We start from the raw sequence: 23484 nt of genomic DNA, 5'->3' as shown, positions 1-23484 counted from the left end.
AGGATTTCAAAAGCATTTTGGGGCCATGAGAAAAAGTTATAACTTGAAAATTGTTCTTGATTGTGTATTAGATTGCATATTGTAACACTTGGCATAAAACCCGCAGTAAAAAGGGGGAACTAGACGTAATATTGGAATGTATTGATGGTTCAATTTCAATCCAACTGTTGTACAAAGAAATGTAATCAAAGATCACTCCTTCCAACCATACCCCATGGTGTCCGCAAAATCATCATTAAAAAAAGCATTCCCTGTGAACTCACTAGCTGTGTCTCCAACGTCTTCAGACAAATGAGAAGCACCTTTAAAACTGTTGCTTCTGGTTGGTCCATTTGTATGGGGGAGTTAAGCTTCCATGTCTCATGCTCCCACTACCACCACTCTGCCCAGAAAAGCGGCGGCTTTGGCCCTCCACCACCTCCACTGTTAGTATTATTTATATCTTGAAGGAGTTGCTGAATCATGTGGTTTTGTGCAGCCTGGTTTCCCCCCTGAAGGCGGTGGCTGCTGCTGGAGGAGATGAGGGTTCGGGAAGCCACTACTAACTCTATCATCATGCAAGGCCCAACCTTGTAACAACCCATTCTGGTTGGGATTATTGATGAAAGGGGATTCAGGTGTGGAGTTTGAACTCATGGATTTTTGTCTCATTAACATATTTTGGTAATTCAAAAGTGTAACAGCAGATTGGGCAGAGCCACCAAGTGGAACTCCTCTACCACCAGTTTGATGACTGATGTTCACTGGATTGTTATGTGCCATTTGCATTCCAAGTTTCCAACTAGCTTATTAAGCGTATTTTGGTCAGTCGGGTGGCCTTGAAGACTCAACATCTGTTCCGCTTCCAATTTGGTTGTGCTGCTCCGGCGGGGAAAAGACTTCAGGCCCTCTGTGATGATAGAACAAGATTGTTCAATTCAAGAAGAATGTCCAATTATAAATTATTATCAAGTAATAGACCAATCTCGATCATTGTGATCACTACACAAGTCCATTACCATTGGGCCAACTTTGGTTTCTTTGCAGAAATCCATCAAGTCTTTCATGCTACTAACAACTTCAGATATCTGATAGAAATTGAAGGCAATGAATTCAGTACAACCATATACGGTGAACTATTAGGACCAATTAATAAGTAAATGGGTCACGAACCCTCAATGGAATACCAAGAGCATATACCTGAAAGCACCTCACGTATCGTTTAGAAAATCTCATGTCATTTAAGGATTGAAACTCCAAATTTCAGGCAAGCTGCCGCCGGGCCATTACCACCCTGAGCCACAGATAATATTCAGAAACGACAAATTGATAACGGTGCAGATCAAAAACAGCATGTGGTTTTATCCCGAGAAAAAAAAGAAAAAGAAAACAATTAAAAATTCAACATGTAATAACAGAAGCACCACTAGATACTCACATGTTACTGTTTGTTTGCAAATCTTGCTGGGAAACCTCATCCGATCCACCCTCAGCAATTGTAAATTGGCATTTTTGTGCAACCTGTAACAACTGATTCGCCTACAAACATGTTAAACAAATATGATTATGAATCTAATCATTAACTGCAAACAAGTAAAGATTACATGAAAAATAAACTGAATATAATCATCAAAACTGAATCAATTTAAATGTTCAAATCTCTAGTTAAAGAGGTAATGTTATGAACCTGGGGTGCGATTAGTCGACGAGGAAGAAGCTTCTCATAGCGGCGTGCGCAGAATTCCCAGATTAATATCTGATAGATATACATGCGGATAAGTATAGGTAGAGACATATGTCAACATAAAATTAAAAGCAATATAATTTACATCTGTAATTAACCTTTAAGTCGGGGGTGAACAGAATTCTAAGCTGACCCTGACGAACTAAACGAAGTTGCTCATATATACTTTGTTGAGCTGCTTTCCCATACTCCAACATCATTATTCCAGACGGAAATCTACTCTCCCGAGGCAAATCCAGAAACAAAAGCTCATCAATAACGCCACTGTTGAATTTGATTTCGTTGAGTCCAGGAAGTACTTCAAAAGTTGCCTCTGTATATTGCACAGAAGAAAAAGTACAGGATATACATACAGTAAGTATTTTTGAAATAAAACTCAATATTGTGGAAACCAGGTGAAATCAAGATAGCAAAACGTGAACAGATGAAAATTATTGTCTCTAGAAACAGAGGTCATGGGTTCGATCTTCATGGCCAGCAAGGCTGGAGGTTCTTTTCTACCTTCGGTAGAACCTCGAAGCAGTCTCTCTATCTTTGGTACGGGTAAGGCTGTCTACATCTCAACCTATCTCATACACCGTCGAAGACGGTATTTGGGAGTTGGGACCCATAACCCGTGGAAGACGGTATTGGGAGTGACTTCTACTTTTCTAATCAACATAAGATAAAAATTACATACCAAATCCTCTCCCAGATTTTGACTGACAAATGTCGCACTGCCATGAATCCTACAATAATATCTAGTAAGAAGATTGTTGATTGTGAACATAAAGCTAATTCAATGTATCAATATGTGATTGATCCAATTGATTAACAAATAACAATATCATTTGTCATGAACAAATACCATCCAAGAAAAAGGTACTAAACCAGGATACAAACAATTATAGTTCTAGTGAATTTTGAAGCATTCAAAAGAAGCATAACGTATGCTTACTACAGATGCTTGGGGGAATACCACCCAACGAATGATGCCCAACATTATCATATAAGGACAAGCACCACCTTTTCTTTGCATGAGGAGAATAATATTCCGCTTATGTGATACTATTATCCTATACATGCAGCAAACCCAAATAGTTAAATTTTCTCTTTTTTCTTTTACCTGTTTTAAGAGAAGAGACGTTGAAACTACAATAAAAATGACACTAAAATCTCAATTAGTCATACTCACAGCTGGTCCCTGTCTCTGATGATACAAGTACTGCATAAGTCTTCGTCAACATACGTCACCATCACACAGACGTTTCTCTACAGACAAAGGTTGCACTCCCTGCTGTGGAAGCTGCCTCAACTGTGCAGGTGGGAGAGACTGCAGCAGCAGCTGGTGTTGTTGCTGCTGCATGCCTTAATCTCTGTTGCTGTATCAAAGCTTGCAATTGAGTATTCGGGTTTGGGTTCTGCAATGGTATCGAATTTTGTCTTTGCAACATCTTCTGAACAATCTGTTGTTGCATCATATCCTCTTGTTTAACATCCAATCGGGGTTTCCTTTGCAAGTGAGACATGTAATCATTATTCGACCGGTGCATCTATAACCGTACAACCTGAAGTACTTAAACGCATATAATTAAGAATCCATATTGAAACTTCCACTTCTTTGAAAATGTGGCCCACCTCCTGAAAGTCCTGAATTAGCATCATTGCACTAGCACCAATTCTTGGGTCGACACACTGTCTATAAACAGGACCCACATTCCGATCCATATTCCCAAACAATCCAACATTCCAAAATTATATGAAACAGCCAAATTATATGTATTAATGTATTATGTATACATATATATAATTGTGTGTGTATACAGATATATTTGTATGTATGCATCCACTAAATTAACAACCTTTTAGTGATAAAAACTATTAAAAAAAAAAAGTAACAGAAATGCAATAACACTAATATCACATTCATATAAATACAAGTATAAAACGAATTACTGTATATATTACTAAAAAATAACATAAAAATAATTACTATTATTAGAATACAACTAGTGCCGAAATGAAAATTAAGAATTCAATTGAATAGTCTAGCCTTTTGGGGGAACTTGTTGAAAACCAAAAATTGTTGAATGTTTTGATCAGGGGGTTTATAACTTTATATACTTTTTTTTTTTTTTTTGGAAAGGCAAATTTCATAGGGGGTTTATATACCTAGCGGGAATTGGAGTGCCCGGGAACCAGTAAGAAAGCTAACGTGACTGGCTTTAAACGGTTAAGGGAGGACACGTGTGGTAACATAATTGGTTAATTGAAGTTTTAGTTAGATCCGACGGCTCTGAATTGCGTGATTGATACGTGTCAGAATCAAATCCAATGGGTTTAAAGTTGAGGGGCTTTTAGAAAGGAAGGGGTTGTTTCTTACCGATGGGTGTAAACGAGCAAAGCCAAGCTTGATAGTTGATATCGGCGGTGCTTGAGTTCGACTCGTTCAAATTTTGTGAGGTCGAGCTCATGTTGAAACGTAAGCCCAGCTATTCAAGATTGGTTTGTTGTGTCAATATAAACTAAATAGTTTATAATTTTAGTCGACTTTGAGTTCAGTAACTTATCAACCCATGAGCTTAATCGAGTTGTTAAGCATTCGAAGTGGGTCAACAACTAAGCTCGAATTCGACTTAAACTCATTTAGGCTTGCCTCAAAACGAACATTTTAAAAATCGAATTCAAATAGTTCATGAGTACTTTGTGGGATGTCAAACCCCACAAACTTGTGCAAGTCTTGGGCATGCCAAACCCTGATTTGTCAGAACTTCAGTATGATGGGTGTGTGCAGTTTGTGGGATCGGTTTCCTTTCGAGGTCGGCGTGAAGCACAAAATTGGTGTTATATATAATTTTTTTAATGTATCTTCGTATATTTTGTTTAAAACCTAAAGGGTATTGAATTTCGAGAATTAATTTTTTTATATAAAACTAGATGGGTGCTTGCACGATCCGTGACAACAATACACAATGTTCGATGTATCGTGACGACGTAAATTCAAACAAAAAGTTATATAAAAAAAATTATAGCATATTACATTATTACCTATTAAGTTTTTTTTTTAAATTAAAATAAGAAACTTTAAAACCTGAACACTAATTACGGTGAATATGGATTAGAAAATATTATAGATTTGATTTTTTTTTAACGGCGGGTGGGAAAGTCGTTCCATTGAGCTAAACAGTGACATCTAAACGGGCAGTATGCTCAAAGTTTGAGGCGCCTTACACCGCTGGTACCCCCAAAGGGGGCCCATTTTACACTAATGAGGTAAATGCCCGAGGTCAATGGGGAATACAAGATTCGATCCCATAACCTCTAAGCCAACATCCTCTCTCGCCAAGATACCCAGAAAGTACCCCGGCTAGCCACTGCGCCAGAAGCTAGGTGGTTTAATGATTATATATTAGCTTGACCTCTGTAATTGTCCTTTAACGTGGATGATTTCATTCGGCACAAATAATAAACATCGTTAATCTATTACAACTTACTGCAAAGTCAGCATAGAGCTATATATATGTATATCTATGTCTATATATACAGTATTATAATTAAGGATATTTACGTAAATAAACAAAAAAAAAAGTCCGTATTTTATGAATTAGACACACTTTTTAAAACTTACCAATTTTAACATTATATCGGTGAGTTTTTTGGTATTAACCACACGGATTATGTCAACCAATTTATACTCATCACATGTCTTTTTGTTTCTCTTCACACAATACCCCCATATTCTTTCTCTTCTCTATTTCTCGATCTCCAAATTATAGAGCATGAGAATAGTATGAAAGATAATAAATATTTAGAAAATGAATAAATTACAAAATTTTAACTAATAATTAAACTTAACAAATATAACATCATAGAAAAAAAAAACTCATTCTCACTCATTATTTATAACTTATAGATGTAACTAAACAAGATAAGTCTTTGTCATTCATCTCCCCCCCCCCCTCTTTTCATACAATTGTACCAAACGCCCCACAAAATTAAACAAGGGATCCCATTTAACAAATCATGGAATTCCAACCGATTATTCTAAAAAAATATTAAATATATTTAATTAATTAGTTTATATCCATTGTATGATCATGTATGTATATATATATCATCTATATTCTATTATAAAAGAAACTATCTTCCTCTTTTCTTAACTCTCTGCCTTTAAAATAACCAAAATACCCTTAGGGCGCGTTTGGTTCACAGAATGTTTTGGGAAGGAATGGAATCTTTCAAAGGAATTGGAATTTAAAGGAATGAAATTTGACGGAATGTTTTTGATTTTTTAAAATTCAAGTGATGGAAGGAATGAAATTCCTTCCTCCATCCCCAAGGAATAGAGATTCCATCAAATGATGGAATGTTTACATTCCTATGGAATGAGATTCCCTCTTCTTTGTGCAACCAAACGCACTAAGGAATGAAATTCAATTCCAATTCCATCAAATTCCATCAGATTCTGTGAACCAAACGCGACCTTAATTTTCAACACATTCTAACTCACACACTAAATCTACTCAATATATCCCTAAAATATTTTCCACCCATACTTATCCAAACCATCTATCTCCTTTATTCATTAATTTAAATATTTACACATAATATTTCTATAATACTCTTAATAAATTATTTACAAAAGATTCACCCTTAACCATAAAATAAAATAAATACAATGTCATTTACATCAATTACTTTTAGATTAATAACCAAATCGTTACTACCACCGTCACCGTCACCACCCGTTGTCACCATCGCCACCACATTACGCGGATACTCATCTCGTAGTTAAATAGATAGTCACACACATATACCAAATCATTTTGGCACCTCAAATGAAATTAGTTTAAGCTACCACTAATATGTGGCATCTTAATTATCCATTTACCCTTCTTCTTTCTTTTTTTTCTTTTTTTTTTAATTATCCATTGATTTCATTCCCTATATTTTTATTTTTATACTTCATCAGGAAGACAGATATAAGATTCACAATCCCTTTTACGTTCCTTGTACTTCATGTCACAAAAAAATTGAAACAAATACAAAATTGTAGCAGTTTGGTAACCTAAGTGATGGTATAATAGAAATATGATTTACCAAAATATATTAATCATCATCATAATAAAAGATACTATTGAGTGATGGAAAACGAGAGATTGGTGAGTGGGGTTTATCAAGTCACCAAACTACCACAGGAACAACACACCCACCCTTACATCAATTGACACGTTCGCGGTTCGCCCCCCAAAACACTTATGTAACCTTCATCTCTACGAGTCTCTGATTTTAACTATGGAAAATAATTGGATTGATATTACTTTCTATGAAATTCGCTTAACAGTTAACACATCTCGAGTTACGTTGTTGTATTTCAAAACAATCTGAATCGAGCTATGGGTGAGAATGTAATGCCAATGTCTTGATAAATTGGCAAGTTGTTACAAGTTTAGAACCAATAGAAAAGTGACATGTGGATTAGCCAAATTTTAGCTAAAATAGAGAGAGATGCAGACCAACGAACACCCGTTGTCAAGATTTAAATCTTGTTTTTCTTTCTTTAGAGTCCAAAAGTTTTTACCATATTGATTAATCTCATGTTGACATATATAATCAAATATTAATAATGTCATATTTTTCTTGTTCTCTTCTAGCATCATCGATAATTATCATAAAAAAACGTAAAATATATTTAGAAAACGCTTAAATATATAAAAAGGTTACGAAATATATTTATCCCGTTTCATTGCACAAATATTTTGCAACTATATACAAATTTATCTACCTACTAATAAAAAAAAAACACATTGTTTGAAGTTATACTTAACCTTACAACTACTGTTTCTACGGTTCAGTTCGTTATCCCTACATTATATAAATCTCACTTCAAAATTTGTTAGTTATTGCCTATGTGGTATGCTTAAAAATACAAGAAAGCCCAAAAATCATTACAATATTGCTCCTTGGAAGGTCTACGGATTAGTTACTTTTATAAGAAGTTCAAATTTTCGAAAACGGATTAGTTATGCTTTCAAGAAGTTCAAATTTTTGAAAATTTGAATATGTAACCGTTCGTGTATTGTTTGTGGTGGTTACTTCCTTGCATGTCTATATCTATATAAGGCCACTTCCATTCAGTTTTAAGGCATTTCAAAACGTAAACACATAACAAATCAATTTTAGCATGGCTTCACTAAACCATGTTTCAATTAGAAATTTGCGTCCAAATAATAAGCCATGTACGATAACGGTTAGAATTTGCGGCTATGGAAGCAACCTCTATATGGAGATGTTAATAACATAGGTAGTATTGAGATGATCCTGATGGACGAACATGTAAGTATTCATTGTTTGTGAATTTTTCTTTTTTGATTAGATTACTTTTTAACATAACTTTCTTTCGAATTTATAACTAGCTTTTTAACATTCTAATGTATAAACATTTTCATTTTGACAGTTTGATAAAGTGGTTGTTGTTGCAACAATCGGTTTTATTCCAACCGACCAGTTATGGTATTCAATGGAATGTGTGAACTGTTCTCAAGAAGTTAAGTTGACCGATCTCTACATGGATACAGTACATTATTGATGCTTTAAGGGACAACAAAATGTGGATTTGTTGTTCATGTAACAAGGAAGGAATTCTCATCAATCCTAGGTATATATTTATATTTCATATTAAAACTCTATAACCATTAAGTTGTGTGGTAAAATTGTATCTCTGCTTTTTTTTTGTAGGTTTAATGTGCAAGTTAGGATTGTAGATGCCACTAGTGCTATTGGAGTTAAAATGAATGATCAACAAATTTCAAATCTTATACAAAGAACAGCTTATCAAATTTGTGATGAAAATTATGAGGTATATTTGGTTTATTTTAGTGCTAAATAAGACTTTTCTATGCATTTTAAGTCATTAATTTTTTTTAAAATGGTCATTAGTTGTAATAGGAGTACATTTACTTCGCTACATGCATGTTTGAACTGATGTTAAAGAAATTATTTAAGGTTATAACGCATCTATGTGGGTCTATATATCAAAGTGGGGGAAAATTCATAATACCTATCATATCCAGGTAACCAACATAATCCTTCTTATATGCGCCTTCTATGGGCAATCAATTTTATAATTTCTCTTCGGTGTGCAATGTACGCGTTTTAAGCCCTCGTGTTTCATTAATAAATCCCAAGGTATATATAGTATTCTTCTTTTTTAAATTAATTAACTCATAAGAATATTTTTATTATGTCTAACTCAGTTATATTTATTCATTGATACAATCTTAAAATAAAGTTTAAGAAAAATTATTTAGGGTTGTCCGTGCATCACGGGTCTAAGCACTAGTATACTTATATAACATTGAGTTGAGTAAGATTTGGTTCGGCGTGAAAACAAACATATATATTTACTTATGATAATAGCAATAATTGATTTGCAATTATACACAACTTGATAAAATAACATTAAAAAAGATCCGTATCTATAAATTTGATAAACTGTCATCAAAATATCAATTTTATCGTATTGGACGTTTTAATAGCATTTTTATTATTCATTATTGGTTAGCTTTACTCCAGGAACAGTTTTAAGATTCACATGCAATTATTATACATAAATAATTGTACTCACTAAACCAATCAATTTCAATACTTTTTTAATTTAAAATTAAAATAAAAAATTAAAATTATTCTTCCCCTTTTACCCTTTATAGCATAGTATTCGGAGACATCTCATGTGGAATCCTGTAATTTTTTTAACAACAAAAAATAAATAAAATACTAACAAAAATACATTTAACCAAAACCAAAAAACACACATAAATATATGTGTCTGTTCTGTATACGGTATTCTCCCAAACTATGTGTTCTGTTCGCTGTCCATTCATTTAAAAATAATTTTCGTCTTTCTGTCTTCTCATAAAACCTTCAAAAGCCTCATCTGTAATCATTCCATTCATTTTTCACTTTGGTGTTTCCGATCTTTATTCATTTTTCCAAATAAACTTGTTTCTTTTTTTTTTTTACAAGTTTTTGATCATTTCCATACATTCTACATTCATTCATTTTGTCACACAAACTTAATATTTTTGGCAAGTTTTTGAACATTTTTCATACATTCCATATTCATTCTGTCACATAAGCTTCAAATTTTTAGCAAGTTTTTGTACATTTTCTTGGTTTCCAATTTTGAGTTGTGATTGAATCTCTAGATCACCACTTATCAAATTTGCCAAAAATTCACATTTTGTAACTTCGGCATGATTTTAAGAGTTGACCAGAATATATAGTAGTTTTTGAATCTGAATTAATATACATATATATTAATTGGATTAGATAGAGTATAATAAAGATGATGCGAGTAAGGACTAGAGCAACAGAGATGACTTCAACGGACGGGAACTCCGGCGCCGGTGCCGGTGCCGGTGCCGGAGGAGTGGATATATGGGAAGTCCGGCCTGGTGGAATGCTGGTCCAAAAACGTGACCCGGATGCCGAAACTCACCGTATTCCTCCACCAACTATACGAGTTCGGGTCAAACATGGGTCAATTTACCATGAAATCAATATCAACTCACAAGCTACATTTGGTAAGTAATTATATATATATATATTAACGAGTAATGATATATATGACTAAAATGTACTACAGTAGTATATTTGTTCATGCAATTTTGTCTACTCTTATGTTTGTTTAGGAATTTTATTATGTGTCTTAATTAATTATCTGCTTGTTAGATATATCTTTTATATTTATATATTTCGTAGGCATGGAATTATTAAAATTTGTAATTTTGTTGTGATTCGGGGTTTTTGGTATAGGCGAGTTGAAAAAGATGTTAACCGGGCCAACAGGATTACACCATGAAGACCAAAAGCTGATGTACAAGGATAAGGCGAGGGATTCGAAATCGTATCTTGATGTTGCGGGTGTCAAAGATAGATCAAAAATGGTGGTTATGGAAGATCCAATTAGCCAAGAGAAAAGATTAGTGGAAATGAGAAAGAATGCAAAGATGGAGAAAGCTGCTAAATCGATTTCTGATGTTAGTTTTGAGGTTGATCGCCTTGCTGGTCAGGTACACTACGACTAGTATTATTTTGTGTTACTTGGCATCATCGATATACTTATATTTGCTGGGTCTTGTTATGGGTTGTAGTTAAGCCGTTAAGATGCATAAAATAGTTGTGCATTTACCATAGAATTCATGGTGCGCTTTTGATATAGAATGGTACAATTTTCATATGCATGTTAACCACATCCCTTAGAGGTAGCATTTTCATTATTAGTTACGTCACGGCCAGTTCTTTTTTTACTTAATAGACTTAATAATTAATAACTGAATGCATTCAGTCAAATTTCATGTTCTTTTTTGAGTTAATAAAGAAAATTAACCGTCAATTACCTATTTTTTACTTAATACATACATACATTATTTATACATTCAGCACTTGATGACTAAAAAAAATAACGGGTTGTATACATGCATTTTGTTACCAATCTTAGCGATATAATTTAATTTCTGATCGCTATTAATAGCTACGTCTAAGATTCGTAACAGAATGCACGTATGTTATTGTTATTACCTCATATCTATTGAACTGGTTAATAGATTGTTATATAAGCGGTAAAACTGGTTAAGTGATGAAGTCTAGTTTTTACTGAAATCAAGATTTTTAATGAAATTGGATTCGGTAGGTGTCTGCGATCGAATCTGTTATTTCTAAAGGAGGGAAAGTAGCAGAGAAGACTCTGCTGACTGTGACCGAGTTATTGATGAATCAGCTACTTAAGCTAGATGGAATTACAGTCGATGGTGATGTAAAATTACAGAGGAAAGCACAGGTAATTTTTGAACAAATTCATGACCTAAAATTTTAATTAGCTTTGGGTTCTTGGTTAAAGTTTCTTGGGTTCATTTAATTTTTATTAGGTGAAAAGGATTCAGGAGTATGTTGAAATTCTAGATGCTTTAAAGATTAAAAACTCGACAATGAGCAGCAATGTAGGCACGGCGCCTCAATCCAAGCGGACAGTGATGGCAGATAAACGTCAACCACCATCATCAGGTGCCATGACAACAACAGAATGGGAGATTTTCGAATCTATGGCTGCACCACCACCAGCAACCACAAGCAAAACAATGCATCCCATGTTCAATTGGGATTTGATTTGAAAAAAGTTTTAAACAACTTCATATGTATTTTAGTACATGATAAGTGTGTGTTGGATAATTTTCAGGTTTGTTTTGGTCTTTCTTTTCCATTCTTTTCTCCTATACCTAGGTTTCTTGATGAATACACGATAACTGTCCAAACTTTACGTGATTGTTAAGTTTATACTTTGATTATTTGCGACTCAAATGGAGTTTTGTTAGTGTAGAGTGCGGCCCTTTCTTGTCCTGCGTTGGATATCAGACTCATCTGTCATTAAATAAATCAAATATGGAAATTCTTCTTGCTGCTAGATGTTAGTTCGCGTTAAGTCAAAAACATGTTTTTATGCTAAATAGGAAAGCATTGTATAAATAAACTATCTTCAAGCATAATTGTCTACTTAAAAGTGAGGGATTATATCAAATATAACATTGAATATATAGACAGACAAATGTACGTATTTGGCTGAGCATCGGGTCAGATCTGGACCAGACGATAAGATAGCAACATCATTACATATAAATGTATCACTTTGGTTGTGGCTTGTGAAATGTACAAAGTTTCTTATACATGTTGATTCCAAGTTAATTATTGCATTTTTTTTTCAAATATGTTATGAGTCGACAATAACTTGTGTTCCCAAGTGTTTAAGTGTTTAACATGACCTTAAGGCTACCATACGAGCAGACAAACACTTGGTCCAAAAAGTAAGCCCAATACACACCTGCTTCTGAATAAGACCATGGAAAGAATTCTGCGATTATACCACGTTTTCGTTAAGTCTTGGACAGTCTCACAGGATTGGACTACAAACTGGGCTCGAAGCCGAAACATATATTTCTTTCCCAAGATCTCCCACAAAGGTGTAGATTGGCAGGGCACCCGTGACTCCGCATCTTTTTTTTGGCAGTAACTATTGTCCAGCTCATAAGGAATAGTTCCAGGCAAAGCAGGCCGGGCTTTAACCCAAAACCTCCTTAGCTCCCAAAAGTAGCCCATGTGTTTTGTGGATGTGAATACCACTTTAACATCTGTCTATGCTTTTTGGTCGACTTGTTCGAGTTGTTTTTCTCAACAACGGTGCTTACGATGCACGTGCACACACCTATAATTAGGAAACCAAACTCACCAAAAACATTTAAGTAGTAAAAGCACAATTGTCAATATTCAAGTATGGCTTTTACCTCACTCTGTATAATTTGTATAAAACCTTCAAAAACATTCAAGTAAAAGCACAATTGTCAATATTCGATAGGAAGTAACAGATACTATAAATTAACAGCCGGATTTTTGCAAGCTTTGGCACAATATTTCGGTAGAAAGTATTATTCTCTTAAAAAAAAAAAATTTGCTGCATAGGATTTGTATCATGGGACGTCTTTAATTTAAAGGAGAACAAATACGAAAATTTAGTAGGGGAAGATGAAAAATACTGACATACATATATATGCTGTGTGTCCCAAACGTTGAATGAATTAAACACGCCAGCCTATACCAAAAAAAAGAAGTAAATAATGATATATATGTTTATCTACTACATTATTCACCCCTATTTTAAGAAAGAGTTAGAAAATAATTAGATGAAAAATTACTAGATTGTCCTTAATAAACAATTCTCAAGGAAAGGGTTATTAGATATTACCAAAATTACCCTTAATGAACTAAAATTTACACTTTAAACTCTTATCTTATAAATTATCACTATCACCATTGTATTAACTTACACGGTTAGACCACTCGACACCAATTTTCGATGTCATCGATCACCACCTGTCACCGACACCACTAAACTACCGTCGCCGTCACCGCCGCCGCATTGCGCGGGTACAATGCTAGTATGAATATGAATATTTACGAACCCTTCGTTAGTCACACTCACAGCCAAAATGTTTAAGTACGGAGGTTCGAACCTGGTAACTTTTATGAGAAAATAATGATATATATGTTTATATGATAGATTTGGACCTAATAATGTTTACAAGAATAGAAAATCAGGAAGCCCCTAAATATGATGGATTTTGTGCTTTTGAGATTGATCAATACCTTGTGTATACACTTCTGTTCCTGGGCCTGGAGAAGGACGGCACTTCTTAAATATTTGAAGAATCTATCGTTAACTTGGGCATTCACTTTGGGCCTCTGATATGTAGGAACTTATAACGAGCTGGGCCAAAATAATTCAATTAGGAAAACTTACCCATATGAATATGGTAATTTATTACATAAAAGTTAACACAAAATGAATGATGATAGGTTTAAAGCTTTTGGATTGGATTGTATATGTTTTAGGGTGACCTTATTGAGTCCACAATAACATGCCCAGCCCATTTCAATACAGAAAGTGATTATGAAGAGTAGTAACTATGAAGATTTTGTAAATCTTTGTGCATTAGTCAATTCGCAAGTTTTGTTACTTACAAGTGTGTAACAACTAACACTTATAACTGAATTATCAAAATTATAAACGATATATACATAAATATTACTATACCTATATTAAATATTAATACTAAAAGCATACGATATTATACCAATGTGAGAGTTAAAAATATAAAAAAACAGATATCTTCATATATATATATATATATATATATATATTTTTTAAAAAAGTTGTGTAGATGTAGGTTTATTATTAAAAACCTAACTATATCATTCAGTTAAAACATGTAAAACTCAAACATTTTGTACACGCACGCTTTCTAGCTCTAAAACTTTGATTTTCCAAGTTTAAATATAAATGCAACTTGTCACCTTATTTCTCACCATGTGCATTTTCCATGTTTACACATATTTAAACGTGACAATTCAAAAATGGGACAAAAAAGGTTTTAAAAATTATTAACTTTTCGAGCCTGGGCTAAACACGACTCATCTCTAGCTTACAACTATACATCATATGCAAGAAGAGATAATTCAGCTCGTTGGTCTTCGAGTCTTCGCATTCTTTCACATGATATGCACCAACATATATATTATCGATATATAAAAAATGGCTGCATATAGTAAAGATGTTTTCCTTAGCTAAATCTCTACAAGTGTTGGTTTTTTGAGATTAACTATAGGGGAGAGAGGTGGTGAAGCGAAAAATGTTATATGTGGCATGGGGTTTATTTTGTGATGTACATATATATAAATTAATTAAATAAATAAAGAGATCGAGGCCAAAATAAATGTATGTGAAAAATAGAGCCTTTTTCTCTAATACGTCATTGTGTGCGTATGTCAAAGAGGGGAAAGATATATGCGGTGTATATTTATATGCGAGGGGCAAAAAGAGCGTCAAATGTAGCCATATGAAAATGATAGAAAAATAATGCAAAAAGTATAATTAATATAACGTAATTTTATGTGGTTGTGTTTTCCTTTGCTAGATATTTTGTTAGTGGTTGTTGTCTTGTTGATGTTAACACTTGGTTACATTAAATCAAATATAAAAGGGAAATAATATAAAACTAGTATAGTAGTATGTGGGTGTCTTGCAATGGGGTTTTGGATAAAGATATTTGTTTACTTTGCTATTTTGCCATGGCACGTGGACTATGTTTTCCTAGCCAAGATATTTTGTTAGTTTGGTTATTAATGTTATTTTGCAGGTAGTCAGGAGTATGTGGTTGTCGTTGTATGACCATCTTTTTAAATGAAGTTTTGAAAGTTTCGAAGAGAATATAGTAATTAATTTTTTTTTTATAAAAGTTTGGTTTGGATATATTGAGTTTCAAGTTTGAAGGGGAAAAGTTTAGCTCTATTAATTGCCATGTATTCGGGCGGATTAGTGGGGGTTATTTTCTCTCATCGGGTATTTGAAATAGACATTTTTACTTTGAAGGAGCTCTATAACGTGGACCCAGTTAAGACAATGTATGCTAGACCTCCCGCTGTCGAATCGGGACACGAATTTTCCAGCAAAATGCGAAATTCACCTTTAAAAAAATAATTTATTACTCAGTGTTATTATTCTACATCGTTAATTTTACAGCATCGTTAATTATTCTACATCGTTAATTTTACAGCATCACACATATGGTCCCTATCATTGTTATTCTCAGCATCGTTAATTTTTAGCAATCTAATTTATAAATCAGTCTACACATCAAACATGTCGTTCATAAGACATACAGGATACTTAGGATATATTTTGGCATTATCATTTCAAAATAAATTTTACAACGCTTATAAAAAAATCATGTTTTCTTTTTTTTTTCTTAAAATTATGTTTTTTCTCTATATAAATACATATAATCACCTTTAACTTTGTAAATGATAGGGACCATATGTGTGATGCACATATATGCATATTGGTTTTAGGTAAAATAAAACAAGTATTAAAGTAAAACAAATAAAATAATAGGTTTTTTTCACTAAAACTTACCGTGCACTATGAAAATCATTGTGTATCTCTTCGTACATCATATTTTCTTAAAAAGTAAAAAAAAAAAATGCAACCTTGAATCATAAATCCAAATTAAATGAGAGCACGATGTTTGAGAAGGTGCCTCACACCATCATGGTGGTTAGGCGGACCGGAGTGAGGCTTTTTCACACCCGACACTTGGCCCCAAACATTACCCCAAGGTAAGGATGAACAAAACCAACATGTGACGAACCATATACCTTGATGGCTTGAATTAACTTTCTCTCCCTTTCAAAAGTATGTCCCTATGCATTTTGATATTATCTTTAACCGGAAAAAACTGTCATGGGAGTCTTACACCATGCTCCAGGTGATATTGGCAACATAACATCCAATGAACAAAATGCATAACAGATTCCTCAAAATCTCTAGGGTTAAGTACGCCGCAATGTAACTAACTAATACCGAAATATTATAGTGTGCACGAATTTAAGGGGCACGGGTGTAGTTGGCAAGTTTTATCGGCAAAATGGATCGGCAAGCATCGGCTATTTGACAAGGTTATAGCATGTGCATCTGCTAGTATCGACAAGTTACATCGGCAAGTTGGATCAGCTAGTTTTGGCCGATGCTAGTGAACGTTGGGAGCTTTTTTTTTTTTCCTTTTTTTTGTTTTTAGCAAAAAATGAACGTTGGGAGCGGTTGTGAAGTTTTCTTTTTTCCTTATTCTTTTTCCAACTTCTATATATACATACACAAACATTAATCAAACAACCAAAAAACAAACTTACTATCAAACAACAAACATACTAATCTCATATTATCAAATTTCATAAGCCAAAATGTCTGAAGACAAACAACTACCCGAAGCAATAATCCATGAATTCGGAAGTTTCGATTTCTCCTCGTCGTTGTCATCTTCTGGCGGCTTCGAGTTTTTGGCTTATGTTGCTCTTGCAGCCTTAGAAGAAGACACTGCATCTTCTTCTTCTGCTAACACACGAAGATTTATTTGGAGATATTAGCACACGACTAATGAGAGATTGGTGTCCATGTACTTTGTAGATGAGCCGATGTTTGAGGAAGATGTTTTTCGTACGAGATATCGTATGTCGAGGCGGTTGTTTCTGAAATCGTGGAAGATATCACTACATCATTTTTCATGGTTTCGAGATTCAGTGAATGCGGCGGGTATTAGAGGGTTTCACGTCAATTCAAAAGTGCATGTGCGCGCTACGACAACCTCGCTGATAACTATGATGAGGGGTTGTCGTTCTCTACTAGAACTGCACGTGAGTGTCTAGACAACTTTTGCATCGCTATAAAGCATCTTTATGGTGATGAGTATTTGCGTTCTACGACTAACCATGATGTTGCGCGTTTATATGAGGCGCATGAAGCTAGAAATCATTTTCCGAGCATGATCGGTAACATCGACTGTACCCACTGGACTTAGAGAAATTGCCCACACAGTTTGAGTGGGCAATACCACAGGGGTGATCAAGAACGCCCGACTATGATTTATGGTTTTGACATGCGTATTTCGGTGTTGCGGGGTCAAAGAATGACATCAATGTGTTGAAGCAATCGCCATTGTTTATTCCTGAAGTGAATGGAAAGTCTCATGAGTACAGGTTTATTGTAAACGGTCGCCGTTAGAGTAGAGGATACTATCTATGGGATGGTATTTACCCACCTTGGTCTTGTTTTGTTAAATCGTACACATACCCGGTCGCTCATAAAGCAAAGGTAATGATGAAACTCCAAGAATCCGCGAGAAAAGACGTTGAGCGAGCATTCGGGCTTCTGAAGAACAAGTGGGTTATCATCGAACGACCGACACGGATGAGGAACAAAGAAAAGATCGTTAACGCGATGTTTGCGTGTGTTATATTACATAATATGATCCTCAAGGACGACGACAACGCAATATCACTGGTGTACATCAAGGATCCTCCAAACGATCTTCGTGTTACCGACCCTAAATTTCTCTATCACTAACGTAACGAAGAGACGCATTACATGTTACGTCGTGATATTACCGAGCACGTGGGAAATATAGACATAGATATCGATGTTTAGTAATCTTTTTCTTTATTTATAACTATTTGTGTGTTTTATGTTTTAAATAAATGTAATGTTTTATTTTATTGTGTTGTGTTTTTTAAATTTAATAAAAGTTTAGAGTTTATTTGGTAAATATAAATTTGGCAAGAATTGACACTATAGCATGTAATTTGGCAAGAATTGGCTAGTTATTGTTAAGAATTTGCATGTATACGTGTCGCGTCATTATTGGTTGAAAACTAGCCAAAACTTGCCAATTTTCCAAGCATTGACTCTACACCCTTGCCCATAAGTCGACCTTTATTGTATGCAAGAAATCTGAAAAGCTGCTTATAATAACATGTAACCGGGATCCTAGCTTATGTGGCACCGGTTACCTTCCAATTTTCTTCCCTCTGTCCTTTCCTTTCCCAGAATCCCAGTCAATTAATCCAGTCACCACCACCATCATCATTCTCACTTTATAAATACCATCAACTCCTGAATGAATAATGTAAACAAAAACAAAATCAATACACTATTTTATATTCACTAACAACCCAATGAAAGTAATGTAGTGGTTCATAGGATTGATCAATAACAAGATCCCAAAACACACACACACACACTGCCGAAAATGGCAACGACAATGGTTTGGTCGTCGACGTAGAGTTGGTGGCGGGGGGTAAACGAGAGTGACATTGACAGATTGAAGCTGTGTTGCCTACCTTGTACAACCCAATGCCATCGTATTTTCCGACCACCATGATTTTCCGGCCATCGTATATTCCGACGGTGGAGTGTAAAAACAGAAAAAGGAATTAATTGGTGTCAACCATGGTTTTTCCGATCATCGTATTTTCCGTCGGTAGAGTGTAAAAACATAAAAAAGGAATTGTTTGATGGCCGCCGTGGTTTTTCCGATAATCGTTTTTACAGCCACCTAAGATTGACATCGTTCTTCATAAAAAAGGAATCCACACATATTCCGTAAGGATGAGTAAGCGGCGCCACTTGCACTTTATCACAAGCGCCATCGTCGACCACACCACCGACGTCATTCGTTGATCGATCTACAGAAGGTTCAAGCAATCATCTTGGATGGATTGTTTTTGTGGATCTACAGCGGCGGACGTGACAGAGATAGCATGTGTGTGCATCGGTTATTGTGGTGGTGCACTTGATCATCATCATCATCAATCTCTCTCTTGCGCGCGCGCTCTCTCTCTCTCTCTCTATATATATATATATATATAACTCTTCTTTTATAGTATTACTTTTATTTTTAATTTAAAATCCATGTCATCAAAGCCTAAAATTGCCACATAAGCAGTCAAATTAATAAATGTGAATTTGTAACCTGCTACCATTTTAGCAGATCATCGATGACATCTTCAGGATTTTTTTACTAGTTTCTTGCATACAATAAATATCGACTTAAATTCGTGCATATTATAACTTTTCAGTATTAGTTAGTTACATTTTGACGCACTTAACCCAAATCTCTATATAGAGTACAATCTGACTATTACCCAATACTTCTTTTTGCTAAACCATCCATGGTAGCTAGCAATTCTGTCCATTTCCATTAGAGAAAAATATTGACTTTTGCGGGACCTAGTTATTTCATATCATTGCATAACCCAATCTCATTTCTAGCCTGCTGTAATGTAAGGGGTTGTATGTGTAGCCTTAAAGTTCCATTCTCTTTCATTAGTGATGCAATTTGATATACTTTTGACGACTTTTTAATTTTCGTTTTCTTATTTATACTAACACATAACCTACCCATGTGTAAGTTGAACGAAAATTGTGATTCGGAACGGGCTTTGCCCTTAAGGATATTTACAAAGGGTAGCTGGTGGGGGTGATAGGTCATAGTGTGATAGGTCACAGAGGGTGATAACTCATAGGGGTGATCGGTGATGGGTGATCTACCTAATGAGCTCCGTCCTTAGCCGCTATGGCCCCGCCATGGACTGACGGGCTCCGCCCTTGGCCACCATGGATTGACAGGATCCACCTTTAACCTTCATTGTTGTGTACATATGATTATTTACTAATTTAAACGTGAAAACAGAGATCCTACACATGTGTAGGTACACAAGTACAAGGGAAAAAAACGAAAATTAAAAAGTTATCAAAAGTATATCGAATTGCATCTCTAATGAGAGGGGACGAAATTTTAGGATTACCCATACTTTTTTTCATCTAATGATTTATGGTTTGTGAATAACGCATTTTGAATGATTTAAATAAATTTTCTTATTCTCTAATGAGAGTACGGAATTTTATAACTACCAATACTTTTTTTTCATCTAACGATTTACGGTTTGTGAATAACGTATTTTGAATGATTTGGATGAATTTTCTTATTTAGTTGAAGAGAGAGAAAGTTTGAGAAAATATGTGGTCGAGAATTATTTTAGTGTTCTTTTTTATTTGTGACTTCATAAATAATTATTCCTCAGCGATGATTTATTCATATATATCTTAGTTTGAAAAATTATATACCAATTAAGCCGATTCTTTCGGATTATTCTTCATAAAATTTTTGGGCCTTCCTATCATTCTTAGTTTAAATCTTTATAATCTATTTGATATTTTAATAATTTTTTGTGTTATTATTGTTTGACTGACCGGGACCAATGACCCGAAACATAGGGATAAAAATAAATTTTTTGATCTTTTCTACTAAAAACTACAAAGCCATTGGAAAGAAATTACCCGATATAATTAGTTATAGATTTTGTATTGATTTGGGATATAATAATACGTTCCGGATAGTGATATCTTTATAACACTTTTTATCCATATGATTTGCGTGTTATGAGTTTAATTTATGAACATCTAAGACAAAAAGCAGATGTTTTATACATTGATAACGATTTATTGATTAACCAATAGTCCAATATTCATATCAAACACAGTAAATGCACTTATAATACACACACGTATGATAATAAATCATTTTGTTTGAGGTAGTGACAGCACTGTTCATGAGTGATTCGAGAAAAGACGTCTATTATAGCCTTATAGGAGTAAGTTGTTGAAGAGGTTTACATACAGTAACATTTTAGTGGTGGTGGTTGATATTCTAGAGGTGGTTCCTTCTTGTAAAAAAAAAAAAAAAAAAAAAAAAAAAGAAAGCCTAATTGGGAATCGATTAAACATGTTAAGAAGAGGCTTCTCTTCACCATTCCAATAATAAAAATTGAATAACCTTATCAATATACAAAACAAAAATTACACAATATTAAGAAAAAGAATGAACAACATTAGTTTAAATGGACTGAATGCTCATGAGAAGGGCGGCCACACTGTAAGAATATGTTCACTTGGGCTTCATTTTGGGCCTGGTACAAATAGAATTTATTACCAGGTAGGCCAGCGATTAAAAAACTGAGATCGAAAATTTAGTGATCGATTTCAATTCTAGCACCTTGGCCAATTCGATCAAAAATAATGAAGTGTAAGTTATGTTTTCAAGCATTAATCAAACTTAATAAAATTAAAGAAATAGTTAGCTAGCTATAGTTACTGTCTGACTTGTCAATATATAAAGCATGTATAACTAAAATTTCACATTTGTAAGTATATAAATATTGGTATTGAAACTCATAGAGTAATACGTATGCAAAAGCTAGCTAATAAAGTAGAGGCCAAAAAAGTGTACATGAAATAGTTGAGGAATTGAGAGTTAAAGAGATGCAAATTTAAGATGTGTAAACTCAATTTTTCATGTTTTTAGGTTCAAAAAAAAAAATTAAAATTTAACTTGTCACATCAATTTTATTCACATGTTTATTATTTGACACACATTTAAATGTGAAATTTTAAAATGGGGCTAAATGGCTTTAACAATTTTATTTTCGAGCTTAAGCTAAGCACTAACCTCGATCGACTTTCTTGTAGCAATACATGTACCTACATATATATTTGTTGTAACCGATTTCCCCACGTAAAGGTAAAACGTGGACTCCGTAATTCTACACAATTTTAATATTCTGAACATATCAAAAAAATTGTGTACAATCACCTTCATTTTACCCATGAATAGGCCGGTGTCTTCGATACGTTGCTTTCTTTCACATGATATGCAGCAATATGTCGTAAAATAGTTTCCATAATTATATATATTAACGAACACATAAATGAAAGAGTGTTACAAGAGAGTTACGTTGAAATTTGTGGATTTTTGTGACGAACTAAATAAGTAAAGAGAGGCACCCACAAAATGAAAGAGTGTGAAAATAGTTACTTTTTTCGTTATCACGTCATTGTATGCATATGTGAGAGAGTCGAAAGAGGGATAGTAGGAAGGATTTATGTGGCGTGAGAATATGTATGAGAAATGATGAAAGTGTGTTATTTGTGTTTGTTGGATCGATGTGACACATTCTTATAGTTTTTTTATTTTATAAAAATTTATTTTAAATAGTGAGAAAAAAATAGTGTTATATGGTGTCATTAAATAAGAGAGTGACAGAAATATAAATAAAAGAAAAATTAAAATGAAGGAGAAGGTAATATGTGGTGGTGATTTCCTTGCCACAAAACGTTAGGACCAATGGAGTAAGCTTTCTATTTATAGTTAAGATATTTTGTAGGTTTGTTACTATTATTGTTCAAGCATGACACCTGGTTATATAACTATATTCTGGTATTAAAGTAAGGAAATAAAATATTAATAATAATAAAAATATGTGGTTGTGTTTTCTTTGCAACTATAAGACATAATTTTCAATTATTGTAGAAAGATATTTTGTTAAGTTGTTACTATTATCCGAAATGATATTCCTACAAAACATATTTTAGCCATGTACAACAATACCAGCATCATGCAGTTGTATTCTGTGCATAAAAATTATACATTCGTTGTAAATGGCAAATTCAGTTATAGAAATATCATTTCCCTACTATTATTAATTGGATTGATAAGAAAAAGAGCTGATACTCACTTTAAAATAAAAATAAAAAGATAGGAAATAGAGTTAATTACAGAAATCGTCCCTGTCGTGAGCCTGTACTTGCAGCTTTCGTTTCTAAATTTAATAAATTACAGTTTTAGTCCAAAAAACTTTGTTCCGTCAACACTTTTAGTCTTGTCCATAAACGTCCGTTAAAAGGAGGTCACGAGTCTGGCACATGATGGGTAATTTCGTAATTTGGCTTCGAGTTATTTACATAAATCGTCCCTATCGTGAACCACCACTTTCAGCTTTGGTCCTTA

General features: G+C 34.0%; 1 protein-coding gene, 2 long non-coding RNA genes and 1 pseudogene across 6 annotated transcripts; 1 reads left to right on the top strand and 3 right to left on the bottom strand.

Moving 5' to 3' along the window:
* Positions 1-192: 192 nt before the first annotated feature.
* LOC122588043 lies at positions 193-3430 on the bottom strand (annotated as a pseudogene).
* Positions 3431-9713: 6283 nt separating this feature from the next.
* Positions 9714-11976, top strand: LOC122586562 (BAG family molecular chaperone regulator 1-like). Its single transcript, XM_043758545.1, has 4 exons — positions 9714-10287; positions 10520-10776; positions 11397-11543; positions 11632-11976. Exons 1-4 carry the CDS (start codon positions 10050-10052, stop codon positions 11872-11874), a joined length of 885 nt encoding a protein of 294 aa, XP_043614480.1. The 5' UTR covers positions 9714-10049; the 3' UTR covers positions 11875-11976.
* A 275-nt stretch (positions 11977-12251) lies between these two features.
* On the bottom strand, positions 12252-14998 carry LOC122586563. 4 transcript variants are annotated; one of them, XR_006322037.1, is made up of 4 exons: positions 14618-14998; positions 13898-14018; positions 13296-13343; positions 12252-13064 (listed from the first exon to the last, which is right to left on the bottom strand). It is a non-coding gene; the product is annotated as an uncharacterized LOC122586563 (long non-coding RNA). The 4 variants fall into 4 exon arrangements; XR_006322035.1 differs by lacking the exon at positions 14618-14998 and having other exon boundaries at positions 12252-12959; positions 13039-13064; positions 13898-14611; XR_006322036.1 differs by lacking the exon at positions 14618-14998 and having other exon boundaries at positions 13292-13343; positions 13898-14611.
* A 6461-nt stretch (positions 14999-21459) lies between these two features.
* LOC122586413 lies at positions 21460-22569 on the bottom strand. The gene is made up of 2 exons (XR_006321986.1): positions 22147-22569; positions 21460-21607 (listed from the first exon to the last, which is right to left on the bottom strand). It is a non-coding gene; the product is annotated as an uncharacterized LOC122586413 (long non-coding RNA).
* Between the last annotated feature and the right edge of the window lie 915 nt (positions 22570-23484).

Source organism: Erigeron canadensis, chromosome 2, assembly GCF_010389155.1.
Source record: "Erigeron canadensis isolate Cc75 chromosome 2, C_canadensis_v1, whole genome shotgun sequence".
NCBI lineage: Eukaryota > Viridiplantae > Streptophyta > Magnoliopsida > Asterales > Asteraceae > Erigeron > Erigeron canadensis.
This window is presented reverse-complemented; position numbering and strand designations above follow the sequence as displayed.